At 48.6% G+C, this 27,654-nt stretch overlaps 2 protein-coding genes across 2 annotated transcripts; one reads left to right on the top strand and one right to left on the bottom strand.

The window, feature by feature from the left end:
• Positions 1–8,187: 8,187 nt before the first annotated feature.
• LOC136469702 (BTB/POZ and MATH domain-containing protein 3-like) lies at positions 8,188–9,693 on the bottom strand. Its single transcript, XM_066467792.1, has one exon. The coding sequence runs from the start codon at positions 9,691–9,693 to the stop codon at positions 8,188–8,190; it is 1,506 nt and encodes a 501-aa protein (XP_066323889.1).
• A 9,113-nt stretch (positions 9,694–18,806) lies between these two features.
• On the top strand, positions 18,807–22,108 carry LOC136473205 (protein indeterminate-domain 16-like). The gene is made up of 3 exons (XM_066470885.1): positions 18,807–19,304; positions 19,479–19,881; positions 20,826–22,108. Exons 1-3 carry the CDS (start codon positions 19,163–19,165, stop codon positions 21,883–21,885), a joined length of 1,605 nt encoding a protein of 534 aa, XP_066326982.1. The 5' UTR covers positions 18,807–19,162; the 3' UTR covers positions 21,886–22,108.
• The last annotated feature ends 5,546 nt before the right edge of the window (positions 22,109–27,654 follow it).

Here is a 27,654-nt window from a genome sequence, read left to right as displayed (position 1 = left end):
TGATTTTCGGAATTCGTTCGTATTTTATACAATTAAAAAACCACTCCCGCGCAAGTTGGCCGCGTTGCCCCGTGAGCACGTTGATCGAAATTTCAAGACAATTCCTGGATTTAGCCTAAATTTACACTAAGAAACAAGGATAACATTTTTTGAACGAATGTAATCCATTATTCGATGCACCTGCAGTTCAAACTTACATTTTCTAGAAAAATTCAACAAAACAAAATAAACTATAGAAATATGCCAAAAGGCAATGAAAATGTCCCAAATTTAAACATGTTGTTTGTGGTAGTGTACTAAAGCTTCAAAAAAATTAGTGGCAAAAAACAAAAAAAAATTATTTAGCCGAGTGCCTAGGGTTGGCACTCGGCAAAGTAATAACTTTGCCGAGTGCCGCCCAGCTGGCACTCGGCAAAGAGCTGCTGATTTTTTTTTAAAACTTCGCCGAGTGCCAGATCACGACACTCGGCGAAGAAAATTGACTTTGCCGAGTGCCGCCGATCTGGCACTCGGCAAAGCCGCCGTTTCCTTCAACCGCGCCCGGCCGGCGGCGCTCTCTGTCTCTCCTCTCTCTCTCTCATTTCTCTCTCCCTCTCACCTCTCTCTCCCTCAGCCGCCGCCGCACCGTGGCGCCCGTCCCGGCCACCGCGCCTCCCCGCGTGGGCCCCCGTGCCCTCTGCCCCGGCCACCGTGCCTCCACGCCCCGGCCACCGCGCCACTGCAGAAGAGAGGAGGAGGAGGCAGGGGAGAAGAGATGAGAAAGGGAGAAGAGAGGAGGAGGGGAGAAGAGAGGAGGAGAAGGAGAGGAGAAGGAAGGTGCCGGCCTAGGCCCGTCGACCCTCACGCCGCTGCGGTCATCCCCGCCGTCGTCGTCAACCCTCGTCGCTGCCATTCTCGTCGCGAAGGTATGCCCTACACCTGTAGTAGTTAGTAGTAGTACTTAGTAGTGTTAGTAGTAGTTAGTAAGTAGTTAGTAGTTAGTAGTGTTAGTAGTATTGTTAGTAGTAAGTAGTGATAGTAGTAGTGTTAGTAGTAGTAGTGTTAGTGTTGGTAGTAGTTGTAGTGGTAGTAGTACTTGTTGTTGTACTACTTCGATACTTTCATCTGCATGGAAAGAGAACTAAAGTACATGGCTCGTCTTGGTATATATATGTGTTGTTGGCCTTTATGCCTATGTTTGGTATATATGTGGTTGTTGGCCATCGCGCCTACATTTCTTGCAGGTTTTGGAAACCTCCCCGTGCAGGGGAGGTGCTGCAGAAATTTTCAATGGATTCTAACCTATTGCCTTTTATGTAGGAGAAAGACCCGTGGGAGGGACTCGGCGACCCCGATCGTCTTCGTCGGCGCTGCTGGTCTGCCTGCACCGCATCGCCTCGCCACTGCACCGACACGCCACTGCCCCGCTAGCCTGACTCCACCGCCACCCTAGGTATAACCCCCTCCTCATTTGCATGCATGTTTTATATGGTCACATAGCCCAGTTAGGCGTCTCCCGTTTGAAAGAGATACGGTCGGAGGTATACAGATCTTTGCATATCTACGACCGTATCTCTTTCAGATTGTCCACGTATTTTGGACAGCCCGTGGATGCGTAGATGAGGTTAGTTTCCATGGTTCGCTCTGGTCCGAGATAGACTTTCGGCATCACCTCCCTGTTGTTCTCCAGATACACACTCTCCCTTGCAGGACGTGTATCAGGAGAATAGCAGGGAGGTACTGCCGAAATTCTATCTCGGATAGGAGCGGAGCATTAAAATTGACCTCATCTATGCATCCGCGGGTGGGATTAGGACCTATCCTCACCTATTAGATGGTAGGAACGCCATGCAGATGCAATTGCTAGTTATATTACTCGCTTACATATATATATGCCAGAGGATGGAGAACCGTGATTGGATGTACACGGGCCACGCAAGTATGACCCCAGAATGGATGACTAAGACTAATGCTTTCTTGGAGCATTCATTTGGCGAGGCTTCTAGAGGGTCGAGTCGAATGCCGTGTCCCTGTAGCAAATGTGACAACCGTGTAAGAAAGAATAGGAAGAATGTGGGGAAAGATCTTTGCAAGTATGGATTCACGCCAAACTATACCTGCTGGATCCACCATGGTGAAGCCGATCGTATTAGAGAGGAGGTGGTGAGACCATGCCTCGAGGCTTTTGATGGAGATGCGGGGGTAGCAGACTGGATGGATGACTTTCAGGAGGCACGGTTCGATGAAGGATTAGAGGACGAGCCAGAGGAATCCGCAAAGGCGTACTACGATATGTTGTCTTCGGCACAGAAGCCCCTTCACGAAAAGACAATGGTTTCGCAACTGGATGCCATTGGACGCCTAATGGCATTCAAGTCGCAGTGTAGCATGAGTCGAGACAACTTCGATGGTATGTTGGCAGTTGTTGGATCCCTGCTTCCGGAGGGTCACATTCTGCCGAAGAACTTGTATGAGTCACAGAAACTTCTTCATGCCCTTAAGATGCCGTATGAGCACATCCATGCTTGTCCGAATGGTTGTGTCCTATTTAGGAAAGATCACAAGAAAGCAACGCACTGTCCAAAGTGCAAATCCTCTAGGTATCTGGAGGTCGACACTAGTGATGGCAAGAAGGAACAGCTTGGTATCCCCGCGAAGGTCCTATGGTACCTTCCTGTCATACCGAGGATCCAATGGCTGTACATGACAGAGGAGTCCACGAAATAGATGACATGGCACAAACATGGCAAAAGATACAATGCTGACAAGATGGTACACCCATCGGATGGCGATGCATGGACCCATTTCAATGGCATACATCATGGTAAAGCTAAGGAGGCTCGGAATGTACGTGTGGCGCTGGCAACAGATGGGTTCAACCCCTATGGATTGCTGGCGGCCCCATACACTTGTTGGCCCGTGTTCATGATCCCCCTCAATCTCCCCCCCGGCGTCATGTTTCAACCCAAGAACGTATTCTTGTCACTGATAATTCCTGGACACCTGGGGAACAAGATGGGTTTGTTCATGGAGCCTCTCATTGATGAATTGATCCTTGCTTGGGAAAAGGGGGTACTGACATACAACCGAGATATAAAGAAAAACTTCACAATGCATGTGTGGTACCACTACTCCCTGCATGACTTCCTGGCGTATGGCATATTCTGCGCGTAGTGTGTTCACGGGAAGTTCCCATACCCAATATGCAAGACAGCTGTGAGGTTCACTTGGCTGAAGAGGGGTGGCAAGTTTTCTTTGTTTGACCAACATCGTCAATTCCTCCCTCTTGACCATCCATTCAGACGAGACGTCAAGAACTTCAGGAAAGGGGTTCAAGTCACCGACCCTGCACCTCAGATGATGACCGGTGCCGAGGTCCGTGCTGAGATAGAGGCTCTCAAAGATGATAAAGAGAAAGGTGGTTTTATTGGATATGGTGAGGAACACCAGTGGACTCATAAATCGGGCTTGACTAGGCTCCCCTATTTCAATGACCTTCTTGTTCCACACAATATTGATGTAATGCACACAGAAAAGAATATCGCCGAGGCGCTTTTTGCAACACTCATGGACATTCCTGATAAGTCAAAGGACAACATTAAGGCTAGACTGGACCTGGCAACGATGTGCGATAGGCCAAAGCAAGTGATGAAGCCTCCCGCGCCCGGCAAGAAATGGAGAAGGACTCTAGTCGATTTCGTCTTGAAAAAGGACCAAAGGAAGGAAGTACTGCAGTGGATCTAGACATTAATGTTCCCTGGTGGGCATGCGACGAATTTGAGTAGGGGAGTGAACTTGTCCACTATATGAGTCTTAGGGATGAAGAGTCATGACTACCACATATGGATTGAGCGGTTCCTTCCTGCGATGACTCGGGGATACACCCCTGAGCATGCATGGCGCGTGCTGGCAGAGTTGAGCTATTTCTTCCGCCAGCTTTGTGCCAAGGAGTTATCTCGGGGCGTGATTGATGACTTAGAGAAAGTGGCACCTATGTTGCTCTGCAAGTTGGAGAAGATCTTCCCACCTGGCTTCTTCCTGGTGATGCAGCATCTGATTTTGCACCTATCGTATGAGGCACGAATGGGGAGCCCGTGCAGGCCCGTTGGTGCTATACAATTGAGAGATGTCTAAAGATTCTTCAGAAAAAGTGTAGAAATAAAGCCAAAATTGAGGCTTCTGTGGCAGAGGCATTCATTCTGGAGGAGGTGTCAAACTTCACAACAGCATACTATAAGGATGGCCTTCCCAGCGTGCACAATCATCCCCCTCGTTACAACGCGGATGAGAGTTCATCGAACCTCAGCCTTTTCAAAGGGCAACTTGGAAAGGCAAGCGCATCGGGCACCAAGACCTTGCGGCATGATGAGTGGCACACTATCATGCTATATGTGTTGTTGAACCTTGATGAAGTGAAGCCTTATGTGCAGTAAGTTCTCAATGAGCTTGTTACATAAGCCCTTGTCACTATCCTCCATCTATCGAACCCCCTTATCTCTTGTTTTTAGGGAATTTCTGAAAAAATACTGGAGAGGGAATAGGGCTCCTTCCCCTCAAGAAGAAGATAGTCTTCTCAAAGATGGTGTGCCCAATTTCATATCCTGGTTCGATACGAAGGTACCGTCCAATTTACCTCGTTCAATCTTTGACATCCCACTTTGCTCCTACGAGCGAGTAATGTAACGATCTATCCGGCCTCACCTTGCAGGCCCGCAAGGATGCAGAAATGGATACTGAGTTGAAAGGGCTCGCCAAAGGCTTCGCCTATAAGGTCAAGTCATTCACCGTTTATGATGTGAATGGCTATCGCTTTCACACAAGAAACTACGAGCGGAGTCGGCCCAATCAGAAAACCACGAATACCAGAGTTTGTACGCTCGGCACCGATGAGCGCGACTAATACGGCATAGTAGAAGAAATATACAAGCTCAATTTTGAGTGTCGCAAAGCTCCTAACCAAGTCATATTCAAATGCCATTGGTTTGATCCTAATGTCACGAGAACAGCCCCTGAGATTGGACAAGTCGAAATTCGACAGGATTCTATCTATCAAGGAGAGGATGTCTATATTGTGGCTCAACGGGCCACGCAAGTTTATTTTCTCCCATGGGCGTGCCAAAAAGACCCCAATCTTATCGGTTGGTACCTTGTGCAGTTGGTATCGCCACACGGTAAACTGCCTGTCCCAAACGATGAGGATTACAACTTTGACCCAAACACACGGGAGTTCTATCAACCAGAGGGGCTAGAAGGGAGGTTTGACATAGACATGTTTTCGCTGATGGGCATGGAAGTAGACAATGACATTGATCATGACGATGGAGATGAGGACGACGGAGAAGAGGTGCAAAATGCTAAGGACTTACAAATGCTTGAGCGATTACAGTTAGGCGATGACAATGATGACAACGATGGAGATGAGCCCGATTTACTCGACAATATTGATAGTGATGACGACACCTATGATCCAGCCGCTGCCGATCATGAAGAATATTTCTAATTCATGTAATACTATATTATTATTAGAGTTAAATGCACCAGAGCTCCATTAACTAGTGAGGAGGTTTCAGTTAGGTCCATCAACTTTCAAAGTGGCTTTTTTGGTCCATAAACTTTGTACGCCGTATCACTTAGGTCCATACCTCTCCACGTTGGCTTCTCATGCTGATGTGGCATGATGACGTGGCCATGCGGGCGTGCAGTTGGCTTCCTCCGGCGGCAAGTTCTCCTGGACCTCCGGCGCCACCTACGAGGGTTACTTCACCCGGTTCCTGAGGGTCCTGCTGGACAGCAGGCAGCGTGCGGACGTGACGCTCGCCGTGGAGAGGAGCTGCCGTTCGACGCGCACCGGCTGGTGCTCGCCATGCGCTCGCCGGTGTTCAGGGCCAAGTTCTCCTAGGACAGCAGGGACAGTAGCCTCGAGTGGTTCAGGGTCCACGACGTGAGCACCCCCGAGCTCAGGGCCATGCTCCACTTCATCTACACGGACAAGCTGCCCCCCGCGGACGAAGAGGACGGCGGCGAGGAGGCGGCCGTCGCCTCCATGTCCATGGCGTAGGACCTGCTAGTGGCTGTGGATCTCTACGGCCTGGACAGGCTGTGGCTCATGTGTGAGAGGATGCTGTGGGAGCACGTCCGCACGGACAGCGTAGGGAGCGCAATCTCGACGCTGTCGCTGGTGAACGGATGCGACAACTACCGCGAGCTCCAGGACCTGTGCATCGGCTATGTCACCGACGACTGGGAGGCCGTGACGGCGACGGAGGAGTACCGGGAGCTCAAGACCAGTTGTCCCGCTCTCCTCAGCGACGTCCTCGAGGACGTCATAACGAAGTAGCTGCTGCATGTTCGGCGCCCGCCGAGGCCATCATTAGGCATCGCCGCCACGAAGACGACGACGCCGACACAGACGAGCACGTCGATGTATAGGCGCACCCCATGCTAGATGGCCTCCAGCGTGGAGTTCCAGCTGCAGTGGGTGAGGTAGCACCCCACGGTGGCGTGGCAGAGCACGTCCTGCTGCGGCGCCCAGTCCACGAGTTGCCCCGCCCCGCCACGCGGTCCGCGAACCCGTCGGGGATCCCCGTGCGCCAGGACGCGTCACGCTTGTTGGAACCGGTGGTGACCACCGAGTTCACGATCTTAGAGCTGGCTTATAGCCGGCCCGGCTCGTTACCACGAGCCTACGCTCCCACAGGTCCCAGGTCCACCGGAGCTACAACATATAAGGCCTTTGGGCCTTCCCGACCTAAAAGACTAGCCTGATAGGTGAGGGTTCTCATGCCTTATATGTTGTGCTCCCCCACCATCGCTACACGATGTGGGACTAAACCCCAACAATCTCCCCCTTAGTCACACATTGGGGTGCCCCCGTCATATGTGACGCTCGAGATTTTTTATTAGGTTTAGCTTTTTTGACCATGGACGTCTCTGATACCAATTGTTGGAATCGGTGGTGACCACCGAGTTCACGATCTTGGAGCTGGCTTACAGCCGGCCTGGTTCATTACCACGAGCCTGCGCTCCCACGGGTCCCAGGTCCATCGGAGCTACAACATATAAGTCATTTGGGCCTTCCCAACCCAAAAGACTAGCCTGATAGGTGAGGGTTCTCCTGCCTTATATGTTGTGCTCCCCCACCATCGCTACACGATATGGGACTAAACCCCAACAATCTCCCCCTTAGTCACACATCGGGGTGCCCCCGCCATATGTGACGCTCGAGATTTTTTTATTGGGTTTAGCTTTTTTGACCATGGACGTCTCTAATACCAGTTGTTGGAACCGGTGGTGACCACCGAGTTCTTGATCTTAGAGCTGGCTTATAGCCGGCCTGGCTCGTTACCACGAGCCTGCGCTCCCACAGGTCTCAGGTCCACCGGAGCTACAACATATAAGGTCTTGGGCCTTCCTAACCCAAAAGACTAGCCTGATAGGGGGGGCTTCTTCCGCCTTATATGTTGTGCTTCCCCGCCATCGCTACACGCTGTGGGACTAAACCCCAACAATCTCCTCCTTAGTCACACATCGGGGTGCCCCCGCCATATGTGATGCTCGAGATTTTTTATCGGGTTTAGCTTTTTTTTTACCATGGGCTCACGATACCAATTGTTGGAACCGGTGGTGACCACCGAGTTCACGATCTTGGAGCTAGCTTATAGCCGGCCCGGCTCGTTACCACGAGCCTGTGCTTCCACATGTCCTTGGTCCACCGGAGCTACAACATATAAGGCCTTTGGGCCTTTCCAACCCAATAGACAAGCCTGATAGGTGACGGTTCTCTGGCCTTATATGTTGTGCTCCCCCACCATCGCTACACGATGGCTGTAAGCCAACTCCAAGATCATGAACTCAGTGGTCACCACCGGTTCCAACAGCGCTTGAGCGCCCACAGGAACGGGCGGCCCGTGGCCTCAAGCCCTAGCGCTAGCTCGCGGGCCTTGTCCGGGCCGATCGACCCCACCCAGCTGCTGAACAAGACATACACCACCGACCTGGCCCGCTACGTGTCCAACCACCTGATGCACGTCGAGTCCGCGCGCCACATGTTGGGGTTCTTGTTCCCGTTGCCGTTGCTGCACTACTGCTGCCGCTGTGGCTGCTGCTTCGTGCGCTCGCCGATGATGTCGCCCGGCAGCAGCGCCCGGGCCAACCGGGAGGACACGTGGGCCCTGCCGTGCGAGGCGGTGCGCATCGTCGTTCTCGTTCCTAGCGGCTGCTGGACACCCGGCCTTGGCCTCGGCAGGGAAGGAGTGCCTCGCGGCAGCGCTTCGTCCCCTCCTCTAGCTCCAGCGTGGCCGCAGCGTTCTCTAGCGTGATCAGCTCGCATAGCAAGTTCTCGCACAGGGGCCACATCCTCTCCACCAGCTGGTACCGCTCCGCGGCTGCTAGCAGATCGCCAGCCAACCGCGCCAAGCTACTCGACGACGGCTGCTTCCTAGCTTCGGCGGCGCGCACTAGGTCGTCCATCGGCGGTAGCTCGTCCATGTAAACGAAGTGGAGCAGGGCCTTGAAGACGACGGCTTTGATGCCCTCGATCCATATCATCATCTTCCTGTCCTTCTTCTTCTTGCCCTTCTTGCTCTTCACCACCTCCGCCCATGTCTTCCACAGGAGGGCCGACGCCCGCTCGTTGACCACCAGCGTGTGCGCCTGGAACTCACCGTCCTCCATGGAGAAGGTGATGTCTGACCCCACGTCGGTCTCCAGCAGCCGCTCGAGGTGCCAGGAGATGCTGGGCGGCGGCACCACTATGTCCTGCTCCGGGGCCAGCAGGCGTGCGCGTGCGGCGGTCGTCGTCGTCTTGCTAGCCACCACCTGGAACTCGAAGCTGCACTCCACCATGAGGCTGTCGTCGGGACCCACAAGACATGAGATGGTCAGGTTTCTACATCCTTCGGCTGGCTCATCATTGGTGTACCTGTGGCAAAAATCGGCAATGCAGCAGAAATCATTTTCGCTCTTGAACTCGGAGACAGTGCTGCTGCCATCACCGATGGCGATGCTCCCCGATGCCTCCAAGACAACATCGGGATCCATGGGAGTCGTCACCACCTGCAGCTGCAGCAAGATGGTTTCATGCCCATCGTGTTCGTCGTCGTATCCCGACGGGTAGCACAGGATCCGCCACTCGTAGCCGCCCACCTCGAAGGCGCCGGAACGGATGAACTCACCGTTGTCGTGGGTCCTACGCACGGCGTTGTGGCCCAGGACGGTGAACTGGGGCCTACCTCTCCACACTTCCGATGACCTGTACACTGACGCGCTCATCTGCTTCGGTGTCGTCATCTTCGTGGCGGCGATGCCTGATGATGGGCTCGGTGGGCGCCGAACATGCAGCAGTTGCTTCGTTATGACGTCCTCGAGGACATCGCTGAGGAGAGCGAGGTAGCTGGTCTTGAGCTCCTGGTACTCCTCCATCGCCGTCGTGGCCTCCCAGTCATCAGCGACGTAGCCGATGCACAGGTCCTGGAGCTCATGGTAGTTGTCGTGGCCGTTCACCAGCGACAGCGTCGAGATCGCGCTCCCTACGCCGTCAGTGCGGACGCGCTCCCACAGCATCCTCTTGCACATGAGCCGTAGCCTGTCCAGGCCGTAGAGATCCGCAGCCACTAGCAGGTCCTGTGCCATGGACATGGAGGCGGCGGCCGCCTCCTCGCCGCCATCCTCTTCGTCCGCCGGGGGCAGCTCGTCCGTGTAGATGAAGTGGAGCATGGCCCTGAACACGGGGGGCGCTCACGTCGTGGACCCTGAACCACTCGAGGCTTCTGTCCCTGCTGTCCCAGGAGAACTTGGCCCTGAACACCGGCGAGCGCATGGCGAGCACTAGCCGGTGTGCGTCGAATGGGCAGCTCCTCTCCATGGCGAGCGTCACGTCCGCACGCTGCCCGCTGTCCAGCAGGACCCTCAGGAACCGGGTGAAGTCACCCTCGTAGGTGGCACCGAAGGTCCAGGAGAACTTGCTGCCGGAGGAAGCCAACTACACGCCCGCATGGCCACGTCATCATGCCACATCAGCACGAGAAGCCAACGTGGAGAGGTATGGACCTAAGTGATACGGCGTACAAAGTTTATGGACCGAAAAAGCCACTTTGAAAGTTGATGGACCTAACCAAAACCTCCTCATAAGTTAATGGACCTCTGGTGCATTTAACTCTTATTATTATTATTATTATTATTATTATTATTGCAATTATGTTTCGTTCATTTTGCATCTCTTTATAAGTACTTGTAATTTAACTGTGCTAATTGGTTTACTCTTTGAAATTGCAGGCACTCGACAAAATGCCGGGCGGAAGGCAGGCCCATCGGGGGTCAACTCCCTCTACATGAGGGAGCGCTCACCACCCCACGCTGAGGAGGACCCCTTGCCGGAGCCGCCGACGAGGAGGACGAGGAGCAGCCGCCCCCACGGCCGTCCGAGGACGAGGGTGTAGCCGGCTGCCACCCCATCGGTGGACGAGGACGACCAGGCGGTGGGCCTACACATAGGAGGGGGTGGCACTTCCTCTGACTCGTCGGACCATGGGGAGGCGGCGATAGCGACACCAGGGGGTTCCACTAGCACTGCCTCTGGCTCTACCTCGTCGGGAGTCTACTTGCGCGAGCCCTCGCAGCTCCCAGCGCGGCCGATCCCACTTCATCGGCGCCCGGTGATTCGACCCAGCGGCGACAAGTAAGTATTATTTCACTACTATTTCATATGACATGTTGAAAATCGAACTGGAGACTAACAATTCTTCTTAATGACTCTTGCAGCAACTGGGAAGTTGTGTCCGGAACGGGCCGGCACATCAATGGCACCCTGGGCCTTCTGATTCGCCAGCACTACCTTGGCATGGTCACCTACGCCTCGGTGACTTCGCTGCTCTAGACGTGGGATCACTTCTACGCCACCGAGGACAGCGAGTTCGGCACCGTTGCGGCATGGATCAAGGCCGAGTTCTGGGTGAGTTTTCATCGCACTAAATTGGTCAATACTACGCATTCATTGGTCGTTCTTGAAATAATGAAATGATACATGATGTCTGTATGCATGACTTCTTCAAGTGCGACGAAGGGTTTGAGGACCGGGTGGCACGAGTGCAGGACAAGGTCTGTAGGTCCCGACTCTCGGACCTATACCACGAGACGCGGCTCCAGTGCATCATCAACTACAGCGTCGACATCCTTGGTCAGGTGGTGAGGAAGGCCGATGCCAGGACTAGGACGCTCACCAAGGAGCAGTACCTCTTGGTAAGTACAAAACATTAATACTGACTCCTTCCATGAAGAATAGGTAGGCTTCATTTCATATTCTGACATATCAATAACTTGATGGCATGCAGCAATGTCCTGATTGGTGCGCCAGGCACCGCCACTGCTAGGAGGCCATTGTGGACAGGTGGCTCTCGGAGGAGTGGACGGAGAAGCACAACATCTGTCAGGACTGCCGCCTGCAGATGGGTGGGGTGCCACACCACCAAGGCAACCGAAGCCTCTACGCGTACGCCCAGACATGGGTAATCTTCTTTGTGTTTTCATCTTTATTTATTTATTCTAACGCTCAATTCTCATTACTTGTAATCATCTTTGTGCTTTCCTCGCAGTCCTAGGCGCACTAAGGCCAGGAATGCAACGAGTTCATGGCGTACGCCCTGGCACAAAAGGGCAAGGCGATAGCCCTAGAAGTCACCTACAACCCGGTCGATGGGCTCGAGGCGTACACCAGCGCGAGCGTCCATAGCAAGCTTAGCGAGTACACCTCGGCGGCCTGCGAGCGCCTTGGGGAGGACTTCGATCCGGCCACCCAGCCCCTGGACACAGACCTCCTGGTGAGGCTGGGAGGAGGGAAGCAGCACGGCCGGTACTGGATGGCGGACAGCATAGTCGACTCCACCTCTGTTCAAAACCTCGCTGAGATTCGAGCAAGGAGCACGAGCTCCTCCCTCCCCATACGCTCTCGGCAGCAGAGCTCACAACAGCAGATGGCGAAACTCCAGGTTAGTACTGTTTTATTCGTCGTTCATTGCTTTTACACATCTACCTTGCCTTTGCATTGTTTAAACATTGTGGGTGGAATGTTGCAGGCCGACTTGCAGAGGTTGGAGGCCCAGCAGGCGGCCCAGGCGGAGGCCCATCGGCTGGAGATGGAGGTTGTACAAGCCCAGAGGGTGGCCGAGACGCAGAGGCTGCAGGACATGTTCAGCTTCATGGCGAGCCTTCAGACCTTGCCAGGTGTGGTCGTGCCCCAATCGCTGCTCGCTCTAGTTGTGGCTCCTCCTCCTCCTGTAGGGACTCCAGTGAGTATATATGGTTGTTTATTCCTTTAGCTTGTGCGGCCCTCCTATAGATACTCATGAATTCGCTTCTCCTTTGTGCAGCAACAGTCGGCGGGTTCGAACCCAACTCCTCAAGGTGGCCCTTCTCCATAGGCTAGGTGGACGACTGGCCCTCCTCAAGGTGGCAGTTCACACTCCGGGTGGGGAGGCTGGCAGTAGGTACCGTTTATTTGTTTATTTTCATGTTGCATGGACTTGTGTTAGACTTAGCCTTATATTGGACGACTACTAGAGACATATATATATATATTGTGATGGATATTGTCATGGATGATGCGAATGTATGATGGATTATGGACAATGGATTTGTATGTGATGTATTATGGATGGTGGATGTGTATGTGATGGGTTATGGATGTGTATGTGATGGAATATGGATGTGTATGTGATATATCATGTGTTGTGTGTTGATATATATGTGATTTCTTTGTTTACGCTGATGGAAAGCAAAAAACAAAAAAATAGCATTTTCCCCTCTTTGCCGAGTGCCACACTCGGCAAACAGGGCTTTGCCGAGTGCCGTGACCATGGCACTCGGCAAAGCTGGGAAGCAGAGACCCAATTTCCCAGCTTTGCCGAGTGCCAGAGCCATGGCACTCGGCAAAGATTTTTTTTTTAAAAAGAAAAAAATTCTTTGCCGAGTGCAAGAGTATGACACTCGGCAAAGAATTTTCAAAAAAAAAAAGAAAAAAATCTTTGTCGAGTGCTGCTGAGGTGGCACTCGGCAAAGAGGCCGTCAGAGTTGACGTCGGGTTTTTTTGCCGAGTGCTGACGTGACACTCGGCAAAGGCTTTACCGAGTGTCCGATATGTGGCACTCGGCAAAGAAACCTTTGCCGACGGGTTCTTTGCCGACTGCTCTTTGCCGAGTGCGGCACTCGGCAAAGCCTTTACCGAGTGTATTTCGGGCTTTGCCGAGTGCCGCAGGCACTCGGCAAATTGCCGATTTCCAGTAGTGAGTACTGGGGCCCTAGCTACATTTGACCAGACATGCATGCTAGTCTAGTTCATTATTCCTAGTCCAGAAAATTCGAGCATAATATTACTAACTAGAGCCTCCATGTAAATCCTCACGAGAAACACTACAAAAAATAATATTAAAATTCTCACAAAATCAGAAAGATATAGCCATCAATATGGTGAACTTTAATTATCATCAATAATAACAGCCATTGGAATCCAGATCCATATTTGTTGTTGTGTGTTTGGTACTTGCTCAGGGTTAGTCTTCTGAGCTACCGTGTTTTGGGCTTGTGCCGGTTTTCCTCCAATAAACCGTTTGGGCATGAGGTTTTAGGGCCTAATTTTCCTTACAAAGTAGATCAATTCTATTCTTCATAAGTGAATAGCAGGAGTTCAATGCCCTGTTCAAAAATATATAATAGTCACCAGATCTTTTCTACTTTGTAATAGTTACTCGTATTGACCATTATGAAAACAACATAAAGTAACTTCAATATGTATCTAAATTATGCAACTATCCCATTATAAAACATAATCTAAAGTAATCCCTAAACTGGCATCTAATTATCCACATACCATTATGATAGATAATCTAAGTAACCCTGTAAATTTATACCTTAATGACTACTTCTGACATTATTAAAAAACTAAAATATTGCCTCCAAATCTTCATCTAAACTATCAACATCTGATATTACAAAAATGTTTAAATAACCATATTTTAATCATATATACACACATATCCTTTTTATTAATATTAGTATATAACAAACAAACTAAACTAAACATACATGTTGTGTCATCATGTAGATCTATGATATCCTACCAAAATATTTTGAAACATACATAAAGTGATCATGAAAAATATCCTCTTAACAACTCATAGAATAATACTAACAAATTACTTAAAATTATGTTAATGTACAACATAGATAATTTATTTAAATTATTATTTTAGATAAATTTACACTTCAATTGAAACATTTGAAACATCAATTGATAGTATAATTGTAAGCATTTTGTTTTTTTATAAGCAATAACATTAATATTTGATAAGAAAATTTGACATCTTGAAATGTGGGGGAGGTTAGCGCATACCAAAGGTGCCCATGACCTTGTTTGGAGTAATAGTGATTATAATGCTTCAATATATTATCTCCTCTTGATGTTAGAACAACTTCATATCCTAGATCTCACTTTAAGCTTCACCACTGATCTTGAGCGACATGGTGTAGGTTTATGATAAATGATGGCCGGTTTATGCCATCGTAGTGCATAAGAGTGTAGTTTACAACCTAATATCCTTATTCTTGATAAAAATATAATGTGGGTGTTAATAAAATACATAATAACATGACGATAAAAATATATAGTAATACGGTCAAAATTTGAAAAATCAAAATACAGATTCATGATACCATAAGACATGGGATGCAACAATAGCCACTATAATGAAGCTAAGTTTTCCTCTAAATGCATATTGAAGATACATGGATGTACCCTCGTATGTCAGGGTGGGCGTTCGGTTCCCTCGGTTATTGATGAAATTCAGTTCCTAGAAAATAGGAACTGACTGGTTCCAAAAAAAAATTAGGAACCGAGCATTTCGGTTCTCGGTTATTTTGGTTCTCTTTCGGTTGTAACCGAACTAACCAAATTTTTTTAGCAAAGGTTAATACAACAAAAAAATATGAAGGTTTTAAAGCAAATTTAGGCAACACCACCTCTAATTTAGATAATAATAATTGATAAGGGAACAATAGCAATATAGTAACACAAATACTTAGCAATTCAGTATGAGACATCACACAAAAATCAAACATTGTCTTACAAAATACTAGTAAGTGAAGTACAATTCATGAATTTCGGTTCTTTCGGCCAATTTGGTTATCCAAGAGTAGGAATCGAAATCGGTTATTTCGGTTCCTCAAAATTTGGAACCAAATAAGGAACCGATTTTTTCGGCTCCGGTTCTTTCGATTTCGGTTCTGGTTCTTTCGGTCAGTTTCTCCGTTTCAGTTAATTATGCCCACCCTGATTCGTATGTATCTCAATCTATATGTATTGGAGTATATTGGAGTGGAACTTAAACTAATTTACACCCTAATCGACCTCAACACATGTGGATTGAGATGAATATGAGAGTATATATCCAAACAAGCCCTTAGATACAGATGGAAAACATATAGATTAGTAATAGATAAGTTTATCACAACTGAATAGAGATTACAAAGTGTCTATATGCATATTGTGTTAGAAAATGAACAAAGAAAATACGTAATATACATGATTTTTATTAGTTGTAGGTCTTAAACATGAACATGTAATGCTTTTGCCTAGTAAGATCCTAGCCCTTGTAGAAGCATGGGCCATCCCAGATATATGATATCTCCTAAATGTTGTGGAAACATCTGAAAGGAGGTCAATGTAAGCAGTGAAAAACAACCTAGGTCAAGCTACAACCATATGTTTAGCAGGGGTTGCTCCTCCTCCACCTCTATTGTTCACGACATTATAACTAGCAGGGCTTGCTACCTCTATTGTTCACGACATTGTTCATACAATGCCCTTTACTCTCTCCGCCCCAAATGAATTGGGAGCTGGTGAAGCCAATTTCTTTTCCATCGACTCTGGCTTCTCGTGATGTTATAGTTACGAGATGCCTAGTTGAAACCCTGCCAACCATGACTAAATAATCATGATACTTTTGTAACATCACGCTAGGTATATAGTATTTTTTTGTCGCTTTATTCCTATCGGTGTTGATTTTCCAACTTTTCTGTCGGTATTTGCTATTTCCCTGTTTGTTTCCCACCGACAGGGAAATTCGAGCCTCCAGTAGTGGTAGTACACGGCCATTACTGCAGAACACACAATCCCTACTGGCACATTACTTCCAGGTATGCTAGAGGCGGCAGTGATCTGTCTTCACTGTCGGGTCGTAAGCCTAGGATTCGTAGAGTGATTGGGGGCCCTATTGACCCACTAGTGAAGCCCCATCTCACTGTCGGGTTGAACCACGACCCGGCAGTGATATATTTCTTCACTAGAAGATCCAAGCTCAATATCACTGTCAGATTCATTTGTATATTGCTCCGAATCCTTACCCATGATCATATTAGCCCAAATGATAATTGGTAGCAGGACACAAGTACCAATTAAGTTAGCATAATTCAAAATGCAGCTGGTATATATATTAAGCAAGAACCAATGATTATTCTTCAAAACGCGCACACGCTTGGCCGAGAGAGAGGGGCTCCAGCATGCAGATAAAACCTTTCCATTTGGAGCCAAACCAGCAGCGAAGTACCACTCCAGCACACTCCTTACCTGTCATTGCGTCGTACTACTACATCATCGTCGTCACTACGTACTGCGAGCCCATCCATATTCTAATGGTGGCTCCCCTTCAAACATAAACAATTATTACGTACGTACACGCTAATTTATAATCAGCTCCAACTAGTCAGCATATAAGCGTCCAAACCAATCATTCCCTTGGACTAAGCAAGGCGCCTCCCTGGAATCCTTTCAGGAAACATGACAACGGCTTATATGTTTAATACGGTCGGCGGAATTCGATCCCAGACCAATCACGAGGCAGAAAAAATCTAAGAAAATACTAGTACTCCTATATCAGAGCGAGGCAGCAGCAGTTTATTCAGTCAAGAACAAGAATGGACAGGTGTTTGTGCAGCTGCTAGCCGCTTCTGCTGTCCGCCTGCAGCTAGGTTCACGGCCATGGCTATAAAATATGCAGAGATCAGCAGCGCGCTGTGTATGTATGTACCCGGCCGGGTTGCGTTACGCACGAGGCATGCGCATGGCGTGCAGTGCAGCGCGCGGGGACGGCGACCCCCACCTGAGGGAGCAGTGCTGTGCTGCCGAGGACGACGACGAGGACGACAATGGCATGTAGATGTAGGAGAGCACAGCTAGCTACATACGCGCAGCTGAAGAAAGGGTCAATGGTACCACAGCTAGCTAGCTACACGTACTGAGGAGTTATGGAGCATGGAACAAATGTCTTTATTATGAATTGAAGGCTCAAAATTAAGTGTGTGGTTCAATTTCGACAGTTTTATTTGATATATGCTGGCACACACTTGTGGTCAAACTTGTGCATGCGTGCATGGTACTAGTCTTTCATTAGCTTGGTTCTTTTGACCATGGTCAACAGTTATGTGTTTTTTCCTTGTCATGCATGAGGTGATTTTTCTTCATGTTGGATTAGTTCGGGATGTTAATTTGCGTGTGCAATAACCAACCATGATTTTTCAATCCAATGTATGTGTCACAATATGACATAACTAATTAATAATCAATAGATAGCCTTGATTTGAAAATGTAGCTCATTTTAGTTCTATTCTAAGATAATTTTCTTGAATTTTGACGAGATCTTCCTTCATTGGCTCATCTAGCTCTTCATCATGATAGAAACATACATGAACATCTACCACACCAAATAAGTGCACTTCAAGATATATTTGCAGCGCTTTAATGAAATTAATATGATTTTATCAATTTTGGTGTATTTTTTTGTAAAAATTATCAAAGTCAGATTAGTTTAACTTAAAGCAAAACGAAAATAGCATGTATTTTGAAATGGAATGAGTAGTATGTATCAGCTCATAACAAAACTCTACGCATAAAATTACTAGCTCGATTGGCATTATGGTCAGCAGATTTCAGATGTTTTTTAATTGATTTGAGTAGTTAGCTCGAATTCAGTTTCAGTGTTCACTATGCACTGTCATTGTATGACAAATAAAACAGACGATTCCTTCTCTAGAGTAATGAAAACACTCTCTCTCTACTCTTTTTTTTTGAAAAAAAAAACTGAAATTTACTGGTATGTGTAGCCCTGTTCTTTTATAGGCTGTTGAACAGTTATTTTTGTGCAGCCATCCATTCAACAGCAGGTTCTGAATAGAGGCCCTGTTCAATGTAACTTATCAGCCGTACCATTTCAGCGAAATAACAGTGTTTTTCTCTCACAACAAATCAGCAGCGCTAGCCGTTTTTTCGGCTAGCCGAACAGGGCCAAAATCTACCCAGTCTCTCCCTCCTACAAAAATCCTTTCTTTTATATAAAGATGGAAAAATAGATTATTTGGAACCAAGCAAATCACATCCAGAAGGCCCAGAACTTGCAACCAGCTGTAGTTTTGGCTTCCATTCCAGATCCAAAAGAAAAATTTAACCCCAGGAACCCAATAAAACACCAACCAACTCATCTCCTTCCTGGAGCTCCCCTCACACACACACCCTCCCTGCATGATGCAATCCTAAAGAAAGCTGCTGAAACCTAAAGCTGGTAGAAAGCTGCCTCCCCTCTCTCCCTTCGGTGTTGTCTGTGTAGCAGCAAAGCCAGAAAAAACAACACTGCTCCTCCAAAGACCTTTTCCATCCCTCACTCTCTCTCTCCCCCCCCCCCCCCCCCCCCCCCCCCCCCCTTTCTCTCTCTCTCTCTCTCTAATTCATTCCCAGCTGTACCCTGTACCCACATCTCTCTCCCCGGCCCTTTTGTTTTGTTTATTCACAACTCTCCTCCGTCCTCGCTCTCATCTGGTCCGGTCCGGGAGGACCTCTCCCTGTGATCCCAGTGAATCAGTGATCCACCTCCCTCCGGCCTCCGCAAGCTTATATAGAGATGCCACACAATTCCATTGGCCCATTTTCCATCGCCGGACCTCCAGCTCCAGGCTTTTGAATTGTCATCGTGAGCTAGCAAGAAGAACACGGCCGGAGAGATTTGGTTGCAGGAGAGGGACAGAGAGAGTCGATTCTTTGGTTTACTGATTTGGTTTGGGGTGGCATTTTGTTACCCAACAAAGATTGATCTAGCAAGAAGGAGAGGTACAAGTGACGGCAGTGTAGCGCGGCGGCGCCACCCCCACCATGTTGAGTTCTTGCGCACCGACGACGGCCTTCCCGCCTCCCGAGGCGGGGGCCGCGCCACCGGAGCCGTTCCGGTCTCTGCAGATCGCCACGACGAGCGCCGCCGGCGCCAAGAAGAAGCGGCGTCCCGCCGGCACTCCTGGTAAGCGCCTGCCCGCCTGTCTCAGGGAACATGCATCCAATTACACGCGACGTAATATATAAAGAAAGAAAGAAGCTTTCTTTTTTAAAATTTACTCTAATCTTGGGTGACTCCACAATGGCGCGCGGGCGCGCGACGTCGCCATGGATGGACATGGACATGGGCATGGAGCAGACCCCGACGCGGAGGTGGTGTCGCTGTCGCCGCGGACGCTGCTGGAGTCGGACCGGTACGTGTGCGAGATCTGCGGGCAGGGGTTCCAGCGCGACCAGAACCTGCAGATGCACCGGCGGCGGCACAAGGTGCCGTGGAAGCTGCTGAAGCGGGAGGCCGGGGAGGCGGCGCGGAAGCGCGTGTTCGTGTGCCCGGAGCCGAGCTGCCTGCACCACGACCCGTCGCACGCGCTGGGCGACCTCGTCGGCATCAAGAAGCACTTCCGGCGGAAGCACAGCGGCCACCGGCAGTGGGCCTGCGCCCGCTGCTCCAAGGCCTACGCCGTGCACTCCGACTACAAGGCCCACCTCAAGACCTGCGGCACCCGCGGCCATACCTGCGACTGCGGCCGCGTCTTCTCCCGGTATGTGATCGAGTCATCGAGCTAGCTAGCTGCTGATTTTACTATTTCTAGGCTCCTCTAGCTCCCCTTAATTAATTCTGTTTATTAGTCTACCTGTACCACTAATTAGCCGACGCCAGAAGATAATCCAGCAATTAGCCCCATATCTCTTTTCCCTTGCAAAGATTTGGCAGAAGAATGAGGGCCGGGCTCCAGAAAGGAGTGATGATTTTTGGGAGAAATTGTCTTTCCAGGCATCTATCTATCTACTGCACTTTTATCGTTCGTCTCCTTGCTGTTGCTGCTGCAGCTGCTCCGTCTCTCACCCTCTCTCCTTTTTGGCGTCCGTCAAGACGGAGGGAGAGGAGAGAGAGAACGGAGAGGGAGGAGAGAGAGACTACGGTAGGGAAGGGACAGGCACAATTCCCGAGGGCAGCAGGTGCCAGCGCTGGCTGCCTGTATCAGTGTACGTGCAGTCGCGTACACGTACAAGCCTGTTGCTTTTCGCAATTGCTGCTGCTGCCATGCCGTGCCATACTGCCATTGCCATCGGCCATCGCCATTGAATGCCTGCCCATCCATGAACCAACCAAACGGCCCCAAAGCTCGCGCCTGACAGAGAGATCGCACTCGCACGGGCACAGCCAGCCCCTGATCGCCCCCTTGGCTTCTCTCGGCCGGTCACGCACCCTTGTCCTTGGCTGGCGCCCAGCGCTTGCAAGTCGGATCCCATCAAACCCTTGCTTGGCCTTGGTTGGAAACCCCCTTCACTCCCCAGCAGCAGATGCACATTGCACAGGCTCTTGAGAAGCTGATGAGGGCATCACCGTAACCCTCGGCCGCTCACCACCTCGCACACACATACAATACAACCATTGCTTATGCTTTTGGGGTCCTGTCTGTATGTAAGCACTAAGCAGCACTGCAGCAGCAACGTGGTGTCATATGATGCGTCGTTTTTACAGGGTGGAGAGCTTTATCGAGCACCAGGACACGTGCAACGCCGGCCGGCCGCGGGCCGAGACGTCGTCGTCCCCGGCTAGTGGTGTCGGCGGCGGCGGTGCCGGGTTCGGCGTGGCGGCAGCTGCTGCCTCCACGTCGCAGCAGCAGCGTCAGCTGCACGCCTCCGCCTCCGCCGCCGCGGCGGCGGCGTTGTCACGGACGGCGTCCAGCGCGAGCCCACCAAGCGGTGGCGAGTTCGGGGTGAGCCAGCACCAGCAGGTCGCCTGCTGGCCGGCTGGCCCGGCAATGGCGAGCCCCACGGCCGCCGCGACGTTCCACAGGTTCGACGCGGCGCTGTCGCCTCCGACGCCGCAGTACGAGCGCCCTGGTGCTGGTGGTGGCGTCCACAACCTGGAGCTGCAGCTCATGCCGCCGCGCGGCAGCGGCAGCTACTACGAGGGGGGAGGAGGCACTGCTCCCGCAGCCGCCGCCGTCAGGTGGCCGCATTCGCCTGCGGTACATGTTCCCCAGCTGGGCCTGGGCGCCAACCCGATGCGGCTGCAGCTGTCGATCGGGTTCGGCGGCGCGCGCGACAACGACCACGACGACGACAGCGAGACGTCGGCGCCGGCAGCAGCGGCGGCGGCGGCGAGGCTGAAGGAGGAGGCCCGGGAGCAGCTGCGGCTGGCGATGGCGGAGAAGGCGGTGGCCGACGATGCCCGGGCGCAGGCGCGGCGGCAGGGGGAGCTGGCCGAGCAGGAGCTGGCGACCGCCCGCCGCATGCGGCAGCAGGCGCAGGCGGAGCTGGGCCGCGCGCACGCGCTCCGGGACCACGCCGTGCGGCAGGTGGACGCCACGCTGCTGCAGGTCACCTGCTACAGCTGCCGCTGCAAGTTCCGGGCGCGGGCGACGGCCGGCACCGGCGGCCCCATGAGCTCCGAGGTGGCCAGCTACGTCTCCTCCGTCGTCACCGAGGGCGGCGACGCCGAGGTGGACGACGACCCGTACCGCCACCACCACCACCACCGGCAGCTCAACGCCGACGACGCGCCGAGCCATGCTAGGATGATGGACATCAACTAGCGGCCGGCGGACCATCTCGTACGACGTACGTCATGCATGCAACATTCTTAATTTTCCTCCTTCAGCTCGCCCGCTCCTTTCTGACTAGCTAGCTGCCACCAGGGATGAAAACGTTACGGAAATATCACGTATCGAACCGCATCGTTTTCTATGTTTAATCCAATTGAATTCGTATTTTCGAACAAATTCGAATTCGGTTCAAAATTTGAGACACCAAATTCGAAATCGGAACGAAAACGGTTTAGACATTTTGTCGGCCGTTTTCTACTTTTAATTCGGAATATCCCGAATTCGAAATTCGGTTTAAACCAAATTTGGCCCACTAGAAGTCCAACATTAGAAACATTATATCTTTTTCATGTGATCTCGAATGAAGATGATTTTTATTTGAAAATTGTAGCTCTCGACGAGATCTACAATTTTCAAGTTTCTAGTTTTTTTATTTGAGGTCCTTAAGATGTTCAAAAAAATAAATAAAGTTTCAATAATATATTAAATTACGTACAAACGCTTGTTGCTTAGAAAAACCATATCGAATGGAGATACTTTTTAAGAAAATTGTAGAACTTTTTAATTATTATTTACTTGTTAATTATTATGTACTTGGTCCAACAGGTCAATATTTCGTATTGATTTTTCGTATACCGACCGTGTTCGACATAATTTCGCTTGAATTAGTTTGTTTTTGAAATTCTCGATATTCCGTAAGTTTGTGTTCGTTTTTTGTCCGGTTTTATCGTTTTTGCTTTTGTTTTTGTATTCAAATATAAAAATAGAAAACGGTTGAGAGATTTTTCGACAGTTTCCAACCGTTTTCATCCCTAGCTGCCATGGACGAGCTAGGCCATGAACTGATGGATGTGGTAGCAGCTGCTTGGTGGTGTGATTAGATGTGTTGATGGGATCAGTGCTAGTCTAGACTCTCACGCCGGGAGTCATGCTGGGGCGCAAGTTGAATCTAATTACGACGTGCATGGAATCTTTCGCTTGTTTGCTTGCTGTTGGAGTTTCTTACAATAACATTTGTTCGATCGATTCGGATTCAGGAGCATTTCGGCAGCTGCTGCTGTCGGAACCGAGAAAGGATGCATGGCATGGCAGCTCTTGTCACTTGTAATCGTTTCAGCTAAGCTAACTAACATATTGACAGATGCAGTTACGCTAGAACAGTTTTTACCCACCAGCGAACAGGCTCATTGTATTACTACCGGTTTTACAATTTGTTTCTGCTGGTTACACTCTGGCAGCAATGAAGAGGCAAGGGGGGAAAAGGCATAGTTTAAATGTTCGCCCTGTTCGCTTAGCTTATAAGCCATACTTTTTCAGTCAACGAACATTATTTTTCTCTCATAATAAATCAACCAACAGTACTTTCAGCCATGATTTATCAGCCAAACGAACATGACAGTTAAGCTAAGGACCATGTCCAGGGTATTCACCGTTGCATTTGTGTGTGTGTTTGGGGTTGGGGACGGTTCTTTACCGTTGTAGACTATTGCATGGAAAGGTGATTTCTCACTGATTTTGCAAAAAAAAAAAAAAAAGAAGTGTCAGCTGACCTCAACACAATGGTCTACCTTTTCCCTGACGTTTAATCCACTTAGCACTTGTTTGAATGCATTCGTATTCATTTCAATCTACATTTCAATCTACATATGTTGAAGTGAATTGAGATAAAAATTAACTAATTTTTACCCATAATCAATTTCAACACATGAATTGAGATAGATACAAGTGCATTCAAAAAAGCTTTTAGTTCTTTTTTTTTGCGAGAAGGTACCATTTAGTTTGTAGAAGGACTTCTCAGTTTTGGAAAGTGTTTTTGGACATTCTTTTAAAAGAAGGGAAAATTTTATTGGGGCTAAGAGACTGGGTGTATAGCTACCGCCTAGGTAGATGGTTGGAGGAGTGGGAGGTGCCAAGGGTGTGGAAAACTATCCTAAGGGCAATGCTCCTGTCTGCACCATTGGATATGTATGGGGATGAGTGCTCCTGTCCCGGCACCATTGCATATGTATGGGGATGAGTGCATATCTCATGATGGACAATCATTCCAATACACAATCAGACGGTGTTTGGGATGAGAGCACATGTTCTTAGAGGCAGATTTAACTTTTCCGGGAGCTGGGAGCTCCAATCCTCACTACTGGAACTCCATTATTAGAAAGTAAAGGGAGCAAAACAAATGGGAAAAAGAAGAAAAGAAACGAGCCCTCGCTCGAATGACTAAGCGCTATGGGGTTGTTTGGTTTGCTCCCAGGAAAACTTGCCTCACACAGGTGTCACCCTAGGTGTTTGATTCTAGACATCTGGGGCTAGAATTGATACCCGGTAGAGAGCTTGCCCAGAGGCCATGAAGCAAACAAACCCTATGTTCGCCACTGTGTCAAAGGGTACATAGCTAGATAGTAATAAGAGATCATGAGTTCATCGACAGAAAGGTGAGAACGTAAAAGGAGGTTTACAATGCTTGGAAGGAATGAAGTTTGGTGTGTATCCTAGGAGGCTTGAGAGACAGCAGGTATGGCTCCGTTCGCGTGTCCTTAAATCTAGCTTGATCCGTTTATTTTTTCATCTGGAACAGTGTTTTTCTCTCACAAATTCCTTCAGATTCCTCCAAAATTCCTCTAAGCAAACGGGATATTATGTCGTTGATTGTTTGCATTAGACCCAATATAATTCAAACTAGCGTCAACATGAGATAAGTTGCGTTTGGTAATTATGTTTTAGTGCTTTGCATTGTGTTGCATGTACTCACCTACAGGGTTTTCAATTTTGGTATTGAATTTTTTTTTGCCATCCCAAATTACTGAAATTCACAAAATCTTGCTGAAGTTTTTAAAGACCCCAGTAAGAAGTATGATTATTTAAAACTTTTAAATCTCTATAAACAAAATATTAGTATGATTTATGATGCCACATCTTGTAAATATATATAACTCTAGGCTCATATATTTTCTGTTGTTTATGCTGCATATTCTTCTACTAAATAGATTTGTAGTCATAAATCATGCTAATATGTTGTTTATAGAGATCTAAAAAATTTAGAAAATCATACTTCTTGTTGGAGTCTCTAAAAAATCGTATGATGCTCAGAGTCAAGTCTATGCGGATAACTAAAACATCGACAAACAGCGCTATTAAAACAACTCAAGCGGAAGGCAGCGAGTGAAGTTGCCGGGCACTGAGGTGCAAAATGCTCACAAGGAGAGCCCGATGAGGTGAGGTCTGCTGCGACTCTGCGAGCACGAAGCGCACTGTTGCAGCTCAGGGTCAGCAATGGGACGTGTAGTCCAAAACAACACGCCGGCACACACACGACCCGACCCGACCCGACCCTTGCCCTTGCCCAGAGACGATGAAGCGTTGCTGCAGACGATGTAATAATAAATGGGCAAGGAAGCAGATGTGGACGCATGGTTTTCAGTGCCCTGCCAAGCTCCCCAGTCCCCACTCACACTCACTTTTCTGGCCCACCCTCTCTCCCTCATCCGCGGACGACACACACACCTCTCCTTCCTCTCTCTCTCCGTTTGTCTGTCTCGCTCCGTACCGTCTAATAGCACTGAAAGATAGGCAGAAAGTATGACTGCCCTTGTCTGTGCCTGCAGCGTGTGGGGGCGGCGGTACTGGTAGCACTGTAGCGCCACTGCTGCCACTACTCTAGCTCTACGACGGGCCGGCCGGCAGGCATTGACGACGGCGAACGGAACGACGGCCCTCCTGACTACTCCTGAGATATCTGTATCAGCGATCTGAAATGAATCGCCCATGATTTGTGATGCGAAATGTTCTGCAGAAAGCTCGCTAGCTAGCTGCTCTCTGCTCGCTAGCTAGCACTAGTAGCAGCAGCGACTAGCGACCTCTGAACCAGGAAGAAATTGCATGCAACAAGCTAGTAAGCGCAAGTTAAAAGCTGTTATCATTTCGCGGACGGATCGATGGATCGGATCGATTGTTGCTTCGCGGTATGGTATTTGCTTTCACGTGATGGGCACTGAAGAATATATGCGTTGTGCTTGTGCAGGTGACGTCCAGCGACTATGCATTACTATATTGCTGCTACGATGTAAAGGAAGATTGTTGTTCATCTCTTCCTGTCGATCAGATGCTCGCCACTTAGTAGGTTGTCTCTATATAATAATGAGATGATAAGTATCTGATCAGATGCTCGTCAGCCTAGCTTCCCACTTGCTAACTTAAACCTGCCTACGGCAGTACGTGGGGAACAGAGAGAAACTATACCTTATTGCTCTGCCATTTGTAGGCTCTTAATTAAGCTTAAACTCGGCAAAACGTATATTTAGCTAGTTTATCATCTCGAGGTCTTAGATTTCGCCAGATATGTAAGACAGACCAGATACACCGTACCATGAGTGCTTTGTAAGTTCAGTGGTCCTAGTTTAAGGTCCATATGATCTGTACACGGGAAGTAGTTCATGCTAGAGCGGCGATGTCCTACCATTCGCGAATACAGTGGGGGAGCAAGCGCATGAGGTGAATTCAGAGACCCAACATCATCTGTTGGAAGACCCTAGTAGTTACCAAATTGGTTCTTCACCCTTGAGAGGGCTCTAACAAGGACACTAAGGAATCTTGGCAACTCTCAACACCTTATTACGAGAAGTTTTCAAACTAAGCTTGAATGTTTTTAAACATAGTACAGAAGTAGATGCTCATATATGCACACACACTCATCCCTATGAACCCACTTACCCCTATGAGCACTTCTAAAATGATTAGACCAGTAGTTCTTGAGATTGGCGGAATCACCATAGACGACATCTCGCTATCGAGTAACCGCATAGTACCATTAAATCCTAGAGTAAACTCAGAAAAGTGCGAACTCTCGTGTTAAGTCAAGAACTTAAATCCGAGTGAATAGGTTCTACCACAAGAAACCTAATTAGGTGAGTTACGCTCTGTTCGCACCAAGATTGTATTCTCCACCATTTACATTACGCATTAGCCTTTTATGAAATTGACATGTGTAGTTTGTTTTATTAGAATAATCTACTCCCTCCATCTTGAAATACAAGACCATAAGAATTTGAAAATATAGCGCCAACAGTCATAAATAATTTCTTTGCCGGTACATAGCCGACTGGAAAATTAAAAACCGACGGGTCTAGAAATCTACCTCTATCAGCGCCAACCAACAACAGGAAAATTAGACATCATCGACATGCAAAGTATTTTTACTATTGGTATATGGCATGACCTAGTCGTGCCAACCCATTTATCTTCAGCATCTGAGCATAATTTGCACATAAAAACTCCTATTTTCAAAAACCTAATAATCATTGTTTGTTGCAAGAAACTCCAATACTAGAGATGTTGTAGCCAACAATGGTATGTGCTAACTCCTCAAATGATCAAGATATTGAATTTTATTATAAAATAGTGTAGTAGTTTTTTTTTTTGTAAAAAGTATAGTAATACGTACTATGAATTAATACAAGTATGGCGTAATGCTTCTAATTTAACACTTCGTGAGTAGATTATATTTCATAATGATAGAGTGAGGTAATTTTGATATATATTTTGAGGCACTTTATATTGTGTTCCATAATTGCATAGGTGAGTAGTTTAGACGTAAATCTACAAAGTTAATTTAAATTATGTTTCATAGTGGCATAGGTGAATATGATTTAGATGTAAGGTGTTAGCTTTTATCATTTTTCATAATAATAGAAAAAATAGAATAGGTTTGATAGCTATTACTATTAATGTTGATTAGATTATACCAAATTGATGATCATATCTTTT

The sequence above is a fragment of the Miscanthus floridulus genome, chromosome 8, assembly GCF_019320115.1.
Source record: "Miscanthus floridulus cultivar M001 chromosome 8, ASM1932011v1, whole genome shotgun sequence".
Lineage (NCBI taxonomy): Eukaryota > Viridiplantae > Streptophyta > Magnoliopsida > Poales > Poaceae > Miscanthus > Miscanthus floridulus.
The sequence above is the reverse complement of the archived record's forward strand: the minus strand, read 5'-3'. Positions and strand labels throughout refer to the sequence as shown.